General features: G+C 42.8%; 1 protein-coding gene across 2 annotated transcripts in view; it reads right to left on the bottom strand.

Moving 5' to 3' along the window:
- Window positions 1-9,851: 9,851 nt before the first annotated feature.
- Window positions 9,852-10,788, bottom strand: part of DNAAF4 (dynein axonemal assembly factor 4) — a 69,647-nt gene continuing 68,710 nt past the window's right edge. For both annotated transcript variants that reach the window (XM_033190046.1, XM_033190047.1), the window contains one exon: window positions 9,852-10,323. In XM_033190046.1, coding sequence (XP_033045937.1) covers window positions 10,214-10,323 — 110 coding nt within the window. In that variant the 3' untranslated portion in view covers window positions 9,852-10,213. The remainder of the gene's footprint in view (window positions 10,324-10,788) is intronic.

Below are 10,788 nucleotides of genomic sequence, written 5' to 3'. Positions count from 1 at the left end.
TAAGAGTACAAAGATATGAGATAATGTGGTATATTTTTATAAATGCAATTAATTTTATATATCTTTAACATAGTGTGAGCAGTGGTAGGTGACAGGCTATACAATTCTTTAAAATCTGTGATTCCACTGCACACACAGATTTATTTCAGCTGCCATCTGTTTAAACCATATGTTGATAATTGGGTCTGAATATCTTTCTGGAAAAAAAATCATTGTTATTTTCCCCTGTTGGTTTTATTTCAGGATATTACCATCAATTAGAAATAATAAATTTGTGAGTCATTAGGGGATTATAAAAGTTGAATCTTCTAATCATAAAAGTTGCTTGATGTAAGGAAACAGCTCAATCTCTGCAGACATCAATTTCTTCCAATTACCCCCAAAACTGATAATTTGGTAATGGCACAATCAAAAAAAATTAATTTTTTTCACTTCCTCAAAACATCACTGCACAAGATGTCCAAGTGAATTACGCAATAACATTTTAGTTTATTAGCCTGTTCTTGCAGTATAAACCATACAAACAATTTTCCCCCTTCACCGTAGGTGCCCAATTCATGGCAAGTGACTTTACCTTTTTATATGTAGAATCTAGAAACTAACCTAAAATTCCTACCTATGGCAGTGGTGCACTGTTGGGTCATTTTTGTTGTTGCTAAAATTCTCAGGATTGGCCGGGAGTAGTGGCTTACGTCTTTAATCTCAGCATTTTGGGTGGGCGGATCACTTGAGGTCAGGAGGTCGAGACCAGCCTAGCCAACATGACGAAACCCAGTCTCTACTAAAAATACAAAACATTAGCCAGGTGTGGTGGCGTGTGCCTATAGTCCCAGCTACTTGGGAGGCTGCAACAGGAGAATCGCTTGAACCCAAGAGGCGGAGGTTGCAGTGAGCCAAGATCACACCACTGCACTGCAGCCTGGGCAACAGAGTGAGATTCTGTCTCCAAAAAAAAAAAAAAAAAAAAAAATCAGGATACTGCAGGCACAGTGGTTCACACTTAAAATCCCAGCACTTCTGGGAGGCTGAGGTGGGCAGATTACAGGAAGCCAGGAGTTTGAGACAAACCTGGGCAACATGGTGAGACCACATCTCTACTAAAAATACAAAAACTTAGCCAGGCATGGTGGTGCATTCCTGTAATCCCAGCTACTCCAGAGACTGAGGCACGAGAATCTCTTTAACCTGGGAGGTGGAGGTTGCAGTGAGCCGAGATCACACCACTGCACTCCAACCTGGGTGACAGAGGGAGACTTCATCTAAAATAATCATAATAATAAAATTATCAGGATAAATAGCTGAAAATCAAGCATATCATCTGGAATTTCATTATATACACAGTCATTCAGTGCCTATTAAAGTCCCAGGACTGGCTGGGCGTGGTGGCTCATGCCTATAATCCCAATACTTTGGGAGGCTGAGGCAGGCGGATCACCTGAGGTCAGGGCTTCAAGACCATCCTGACCAACATGGAGAAACCCCATCTCTACTAAAAATACAAAAAAAAATTAGCTGGGCATGGTGACGCATGCCTGTAATCCAAGCTATTCGGGAGGCTGAGGCAGGAGAATATCTTGAACCCGGGAGGCGGAGGTTGCAGTGAGCCAGTATCAAGCCATTGCACTACAACCTGGGCAACAAGAGAGAAACTCCGTCTCAAAATAATAATAATAATAATAATAAGGTCCCAGGACTATACTAGGCACTAGAAGTTAGTCCTAATGGAGCTTAGATTCTAATGAATCCCAGCAGGAGAAAACAGACCAAAAAGCATGTATAAATATATATTTTTATATATTTACAAATAAAAATACACATGAATATATACATAAATAACATATATGAATATATATTTACATAGTTACCTATGTTCTATACATGTAGCCACATGTATAGAACATGCCAAGTGGTAAGTATTATGGGAAAAACATAAAATAGAGTTAGGAGGAAAGTGAGTACTTCAGCAAGGAATTACTTTAGGTAGGTTGGAAAGGGAAGGTTTCTGATAAGGTGATGTCCGACCACACCCTCTGAAGGAGGTGAAGAGAACATCTGAGGAAAGTCAAGTTGATATAAGGCAATTGAATATACAAGTTGAATTCAAAAGAGAAGTCCAAGTTGAAGATAATCAATTTGAACAACATGTTATTTAAAATGATTAAGTCAGACAAGACTACAAAGTGTAGGTAGAAAACAGACCTGAGGACTATGCTTTAGGGAAAACTACCATTTAGAGGTCAAGACAAAGAACAAGAAGAAACAAATGAAACCAAGAAGGAGTGACTAGTGAAGAAAGGAAATCAGAAGACTGTGAGGCCTGGAAGCCAAGCTTGTTTCAAGGACAGGGACTGTCCCGGCAGTGTGAAATTATCTTGGGAAATTGCATATGAATTGAGAACTGACCTTTGATTAGGCAAAGCAGAGGTCGTGGATGACTTCAAACAAAAGTATTTCAACAAGGCCAGGTGCGAAGGCTCACACCTATAATCCCAGCACTTTGGAAGGCTGAGGTGGGCAGGTGGCCTGAGGTCAGGCGTTTGAGACCAACCTGGCCAAGATGGTGAAAACCTGTCTCTACTAAAAATACAAAAATTAGCTGGGCGTGATGGCGGACACCTGTAATCCCAGCTACTCGGGAGACTGAGGCAGGAGAATCGCTTGAACCTAGGAGGCAGAGTTTGCAGTGAGCCAAATCACGACATTGCACTTCAGCCTGGGTGACGAGCAAAACTCTGTCTCAAAAATAAATAAATAAATAAATAAAGTATTCCTCTCTACAACAAGAAGAGTAGAGAGGAAAACTTTATTGGAATAAGAAAGAGCCAAAGAACTCAAAACTAATTTTAAGTAATTTTGCTGCACACTGAACAGATAAATGGTGCAATAGCTAGATGTAGAGCCAAAAGTTTGTTGTTGTTTTTTTAAAGATAGGATATAATATAGCATATTTTCTACTCTTTTTGAGTCAGGGTCTCCCTCTGTCACCCAAGCTGGAGTGCAATGACACAATCACAGCTCACTGTAACCTCAACCTCAACCTTGACTTCCCCAGCTCAAGCGATTTTCCAACCTCAGCCTCCCAAGTAGCTAGGACTACAGTCATGCACCACCATGCCTGGCTAACTTTTTTTCTAATTTTTGTAGCGATGGGGGTCTCACTATGTTGCTTAGGTTAGTCTTGGACTCCTGGGCTCCTCCCACCTCCTCCCAAGTGCTGGGATTAGAGGCATGACCCACCACCTCCCAAAGTGTTGGGATTATGGGTGTAAGCCACCGTGCTGACCAGAGTATTTGTATTCTGATGAGAACACATTTTGAGAACTGCTGACCTACAGCAATCAGATGTAGATAGCTGAAGATAGATGTAGATAGCTGAAGATAGATGTAGATAGCTGAAGATAACTAGAGAGTAATGTTAGTCCTTAATATGCACTGAAAAGCTAAAGCAAAGCCAGTGCGGTGGCTTCTACCTGCAATGTCAGCACTTTGGGAGGCCAAGGCAGGTGGATCACTTAAGATCAGGAGTGTGAAACCAGCCTGGCCAATTGGTGAAACACTGTCTCTATTAAAAAATACAAAAATAAGCAAGGCACGGTGTCTCACACCTGTAATCCGAGCACTTTGGGAGGCCAAGGCGGGTAAATCACCTGAGGTCAGGAGTTTTGAGACCAGCCTGGCCAACATGATGAAAAGCTGTCTCTACTAAAAATACCAAAATTAGGTGGCGCATGCTTGTAATCTCAACTACTCGGGAGGCTGAGGCAGGAGAATCACTTGAACCCAGGAGGCGGAGGTTGTAGTAAGCCTAGATCATGCCACTGCACTCTAGTCTGAGTGACAAAGCAAGACTCCATCACACACACAAAAAAAGAGACTGTTAGTTCATGGGGACACCACCCTCTTGAATAGATTAAAGCTGTTAATATAGAAGTGAGTGAGTTATTACAGGACTGGGTTAGTTATAAAAGATGGGAGTTCAGCCCCCTTTTCCTTTCCTCTCTTTCTTGCATGCTGTCTTACTATGTGATACCTTCTGCCACGTTATCATATAGCAAGAAGGGCTTCACCAGATGCATGTAGTCCCCCGATCTTGACCTCCCAGCCTCCAGAACCATGAACCAAATAAATCTCTGTCCGTTATAAATTACCTAGTCTGTGGTATTCTGATACAGCAGTGAAAAATGAAGTAAGGCACCTACTTTTTCCCTAGATGGTATGTGCAAAATCCTTTGCCCTTATTTCCCACATGGATGAAATTTGTTGGAAAGCACCTGACTTGCTAGTGATTAAGAGGTCTCTCCTTGACCAAACTCTAGATAGGCTCCTGTGAACCACTTTTTTGATTAGGCCCCATCCTTGCACCTTGCTCTTTGTCCAGGCTGGAGTACAGTGGCATGATCTCAGCTCCTGCAACCTCTGTCTCCCAGGTTCAAGGGTTCTCCTGCCTCAGCCTCCTGAGTAGCTGGGATTATAGGCACACACCACCACGCCAGGCTAAGTTTTATATTTTTAGTAGAGACAGGGTTTTACCATGTTGGTCAGGCTGGTCTCCAACTCCTGACTTCATGATCCACCTGCCTTAGCCTCCCAAACTGCTGGGATTACAGGCGTGAGACACTGTGCCTGGCTGTACCTTGTTTTTTTTTTTTTTTTTTTGAGATGGAGTTTTGCTCTTGTTGCCCAGGCTGGAGTGCAATGGCGCATTCTCGGCTTACCACAACCTTCACCTCCCGGGTTCAAGCAATTCTCCAGGCTCAGCCTCCTGAGTAGCTGGGATTACAGGCATGTGCCACTACACCTGGCTAATTTTGTATTGTTAGTAGATATGGGGCTTCTCCATATTGGTCAGGCTGGTCTTGAACTCCCAACCTCAGGTGATCCACCCATCTCAGCCTCCCAAAGTGCTGGGATTACAGGCGTGAGCCATCATGCCCAGCCACGTACCTTGCTCTTAAGAGCCCAGTCATGGCAAGAATCTTGCCAAGTTCCTTTAGCCAGAATCCCCACCATCAGTATCTGATCACCCTTGATATTTGACCAGATTCCTCATTCCCTACAACCGCCCCCACCCGCCGCCGGTAATACCTGATCAACCTGGCCTGTCTTCAGCAAGAATCCTGTTAGGTCAATTTAACCAAAATTCCTCTATCCCTAATGTTTTCTTAGTAATTTTTCATCCACTGACCACCTTCATTACCCAACCTACTCCTTGGCTATAAATCCCTACTTGTCCATGTCATATTTGGAACTGAGCCTAGTTCTTTTTCATTTTTTATTCTCAGACCTCACAGAAATGAAAAGAACTGAGCCTCGTTCCATGCTGAGGTCTCTTTTTCCTTATTATAACAGTTACTGAGTAAAAGCATTTTTCTTTCAGTTTAACTACTGTTCAACTCTTATTTTCATCTACACTAGGGAACCAAGACAGAATAGGTTTATATAACACTAAACTATTAGACAATATCTCTATATTAGGACTAATATTTTGACCTCTGTCAGCAAAGAGCTAACGTGTGGAAAAGAAAAATCATCCCAAACCTGGTCTGGGACAGAACCCTTTTGCTTGATACAATTCACGACCTCTTTCTGGGATGTGTTAAATAAAATATATGGAAGGCCACTGATTTGGACTGAACCTCTTGCACTAGTGTAACTCCCCAATGGGTTTACCTTGCCTGCTGCCTAGACAGAGCCAATTTATCAAGACAGGGGAACTGCAATAGAGAGAGAGTAATTCACACAGAGCCAGCTGTGCAGGAGACCAGCGTTTTATTATTAATCAAATCAGACTGCCCAAGCATTTGGGAATCAAGAGTTTTTAAGGACAACTTGGTGGGGGAGGGGAAGCCAGTGAGCCAGGAGTGCTGATTGGTTAAGCAGGAGATGAAATCAAAAGGAATTGAAGCTGTCCTCTTACACTGAGTCAGTTCCTGGGTGGGGGTCACAAGATCAGATGAGCCAGTTTATTGATCTGGGTGGTGCCAGCTGATCCAGCAAGTGCAGGGTCTGCAAAATATCTCAAGCACTGATCTTAGGAGCAGTTTAGTGAGGGTCAGAATCTTGTAACTTCCAACGGCATGACTCCTAAACCATAATTTCTAATCTTGTGGCTAATTTCTTAGTCCTACAAAGGCAGTCTAATCCCCAGGCAGGAAGGAAAAGGTTTTGGGGAAAGGTTGTTACCATCTTTGTTTTAAACTATAAACGAAGTTCCTCCCAAAGTCAGTTCAGCCTATGCACAGGAAGAAACAAGGACAGCTTAAAGGTTAGAACCAAGATGGAGTCTGTTAGGTTAGCTCTCTTTCACTGTCTCAGTCATTGTCCTGCCTCAGCCTCGCGAGTAGCTGGGATTACAGGTGATTGCCACCATGTCCAGCTAATTTTTGTATTTTTAGAAGAGATGGGATTGTCCAGCTTGTCCAGGTCGAGCTCCTGACCTCAGGTGATCCGCCCGTCTCAGCCTCCCAAAGTGCTGGGATTACAGGTGTGAGCCACCGAGCCTGGCCCAAAATTTGGTTATTTATCTGATCTCCTGATAAATCATGAGAGAGATGATAGCCAAATCCCCAAACAGGCCCCTTTTAGCTGGCAGGATAGGCAAGTCCCCACTGTTGTAACTCTTGCAAGGAAAGTGATCTGAAGTTACCAGACATCAACCAACCCACTTTTCGTATTATGCTGTTTCTTGTTCCTGCTTGAGCTACCTTATAAATACCAATTGTTTTTGTTACCCCTAAAGGGGTGCTGCCTAGACAGAGCCAATTTATTAAGACACGAAAATTGCAATAAAGAGTAATTCATACAGAACCAGCTGTGCGGGAGACCAGAGTTTTGTTTTTGTTTTTTTGTTTTTGAGACAGTCTCGCTCTGTCGCCGAGGCTGGAGTGCAGTGGCCCGATCTCGGCTCACTGCAACCTCTGCCTCCTGGGTTCAAGCAATTCTCTGCCTCAGCCTCCCGCCACCACACCCAGCTAATTTTTTTTGTTTTTTCAGTAGAGATGGGGTTTCACCATCTTGGCCAGGCTGGACTTGAACTCCTGACCTCGTGATCCACTTGCCTCAGCCTCCCAAAGTGCTGGGATTAGAGGCGTTAGCCACTGGGCCCAGCCAAGGAGCAGAGTTTTTAAAGACAACTTGGTAGGTGAGGGGAAGCCAGTGAGCCAGAAGTGCTCATTGGTTAGAGATGAAATTATAGAGAGTTGGAGCTGTTTTCTTGTGCTGAGTTAAGTTAGTTCCTTGGTGGGTGCCACAAGATTAGATGAGTAAGCTTATTTATTTGGGTGGTGCCAGCTGATTCATTAAGTGCAGGGTCTGCAAAATAACTCAAGCACTGATCTTAGGAGCAGTTTAGGAAGGGTCAGAATTTTGTAGCCTCCAGCAGTATGACTTTTTTTTGAGATGGAGTTTCGCTCTTGTTGTCTAGGCTGGAGTGCAATGGCGCGATCTCAGCTCACCGCAACCTCTGCCTCCCGGGTTCAAGCGATTCTCCTGCCTCAGCCTCCCGAATAGGGGATTACAGGCAAGCGCCACCATGCCCAGCTAATTTTGTGTTTTTAGTAGAGACGGGGTTTCTCCACGTTGGTCAGGCTGGTCTCGAACTCCCGACCTCAAGTGATCCACCTGACTCGGCCTCCCAGTGCTGGGATTACAGGCGTGAGCCACCGTGCCCGGCCTCCAGCAGTATGACTTCTAAACCATAATTTTTTTGGAGATAGAGTTTCACTCTTGTTGCCCAGGCCGGAGAGCAATTGCCCAACCTCCGCTTACTGCAGCCTTCACCTCCCAGGTTTAAGTGATTCTCATGCCTCAGCCTCCCAAGTAGCTGTGAATTACAAGCACCTGCCACCACGCCCGGCTAATTTTTGTATTTTTAGTAGAGATGGGGTTTCACCATGTTGGCCAGGCTGCTCTCTAACTCCTGACCTCAGGTGACCCACCTGCCTCAGCGTCCCAAAGTGCTAATTTTTAACCTTGTGGCAAATGTTAGTACTACAAAGGCAATTTAGTCCCCAGGCAAGAAGGAGGTCTGCTTTGGGAAAGGGCTATCACTGAGTTTGTTTAAACTATAAACTAAGTTTTTTAAAGTTAGTCCTACACCCAGGAATGAACAAGGACAGCTTGGAGGTTAAAAGCAAGATAAATTCAGTTAAGTTAAATCTCTTTCACTGTCTTAATCATAATTTTGCAAAGGTCATTTTATTCTGCTACTTCTAGTAATGTCTCTTCTAAATCTTCATATAAGATGCTGCTTGATTCATGAGTCACTGATAAAGGCCAATTAGATCTTTAAACTAAATTTGTTAGGCCAGGCGCGGGGGCTCATGCCTGTAATTCCAGCACTTTGGAAGGCCGAGGCGGGCAGATCACTTGAGGTCAGGAGTTCAAAACCAGCCTGGCCAACATGGTAAAACCCAGTCTCTACTAAAAATACAAAATTAGCTGGATGTGGTGGCACGCACCTATAATCCCAGCTACTTGGAAGGCTGAGGCAGGAGAATTGCTTGAACCCAGGAGAGAGAGGTTGCAGTGAGCCGAGACTGCACTGCACTAAAGCCTGGGTTACAAATCCAGACTCCATCTCAAAAATAAATAAATAAGGCCGGCTGCGGTGGCTCACGCCTGTAATCCCTGCACTTTGGGAGGCCGAGGCAGGTGGATCACCTGAGGTCAGGAGTTGGAAATCAACCTGGCCAACATGATGAAACCTTGTCTCTACTAAAAGTACAAAAAATTAATCAGGCGTGGTGGCGCCTGTAATCCCAGTTACTTGGGAGGCCTGAGGCAGGAGAATCACTTGAACCCGGGAGGCAGAGGTTGCAGTGAGCTGAGATCAGGCCACTGCACTCCAGCCTAGGCAACAAGAGTGAAACACCATCTCAAAAAAAAAAAAAAAAAAAAGGCCGGATACAGTGGTAGCTCACACACCTGTAATCCCAGCACTTTGGGAGGCCTAGGCGGGCGGATCACGAAGTCAGAAGATTGAGGCCATCCTGGCTAACATGGTGAAACCCCATTTCTACTGAAAATACAAAAAAATTAGCCGGGCGTAGTGGTGGGCACCTGTAGTCCCAGCTACTCGGGAGGCTGAGGCAGGAGAATCACCTGAACCCGGGAGGTGGAGCTTGCAGTGAACCGAGATCATGCCACTGCACTCCAGCCTGGGCGACAGAGCGATACTCTGCCTCAAAACAAAAGAGAAAAAAAAGTAGTTGGGCGTGGTTGTGGGCACCTGTAATCTCAGCTACTAGGGAGGCTGAGGCAGGAGAATCACTTGAATTTGGGAGGAGGAGGTTGCAGTGAGCCGAGATTGTGCCATTGCACTCCAGCCTGGGCAACAGAAGGAGGCTCCATCTCAAAAACAAAACAAAACAAAACAAAAAAAACCTTTAAAATTTAATTAAAGAATTACAATAACTACATGCAAAAGGAAAGCTGTGCTATTATGCTTAACACCTGCATAATCCCAGTGATACAACACAAATGGTGGTGCAATCCAATGCCAATACCATAATATTCCAGGTTAATATCTTACACTTTGTTGTCTTTTCCCCCCCCTTGTCTACTTGGAGGTACTAGAGAACTATTTCGCTCAAAAATTTATCTTCACCAGATAGTGTTATGAAATATGACCGGTTTTCAGGTGCACAGCCTATAACTGAAGTTGAAGATAAGTTTTCTAAACAGTTATTTTATACTAGGCTGAACTAGTCTAATCTTGAACAAGCATTAGAGAAGTATTAAACAAAAAATAAGGTTCTGTGCATTTGGAAACTAATGGAAAACCTGTCAACATTTATTATACCAAAGTCAACCATTCAGTCAATTAAATGGTATATTAATACAAACAAAAGTTATTTATAAACAATCTTTTATTTTAAAATTCTACCTTGTTAAAAATTAATCAGTAAGTGTCCTGGTAACTATACCAAAATATATTTTGTTACAAGGGCAAGCTTAATTCAGTAACACAAAAATGTATACGTATGTATTAATATGAAGAAATAAGGAATTAAAATAGATTCTTATTTATATTTATTCAGAAATGATTCAAGTCAGTTTATTTTGTATAGATTTATAATATTTTGCCCTCTACAGAACTAGAGTACTAAACAAAGCGATTCTGTACAATTGGCCATAATATGTACAAAGATTCCTAATGCCTCCAAGTCTTTTTAAAAAACTTATAACAATACTTAGTTACCTCTAATAGTCATTAAGATTTTAGTTCTGTTCCTTGAATTACATTCCGAATCTTCTCAGCATCAATTTGTACAATTTTGTTGGATGGATCAATCTTAAGTGCCGCTTCATAATCCTGTAGGCCTGTGTTTATATAGCAATGATGATTAATACAATATTTTATTAGTACTTCTTTTATCTAGACAATAGTTGTTTAAAATAAAAATAACCACTAGTAGCATGGTTCAGGACAAGTACCAAGTTGTAAATTGGATTCCCATCTTTACACACATAGTAGTATCTCTATAAGATTGCAGACATTTTTCAGTGATTTAGGGAATTATTATTTTATTCAATGTTCTGTAAGCAACAGTTATTTTAAATTCATGCACAAATAAACTAACAACTTAAACTCATTATGACATAAATAAGAGGCCGAGGCAGGAGAATTGCTTGAACCCAGGAGGTGGAGGTTGCCGTGCGCCAAGATGGCGCCACTGTACTCCAGCCTGGGCTACAGAACGAGACTCCGTCTCAAAATAAATAAATAAATATTTTTTGTAGACTTAAACCATACTTTATTCATAGACTAGAACGTAGTATAAGCTT

This window comes from Trachypithecus francoisi, unplaced genomic scaffold, assembly GCF_009764315.1.
Source record: "Trachypithecus francoisi isolate TF-2019V2 unplaced genomic scaffold, Tfra_2.0 Lachesis_group3, whole genome shotgun sequence".
NCBI classification, from domain to species: Eukaryota; Metazoa; Chordata; class Mammalia; order Primates; family Cercopithecidae; genus Trachypithecus; species Trachypithecus francoisi.
This window is presented reverse-complemented; position numbering and strand designations above follow the sequence as displayed.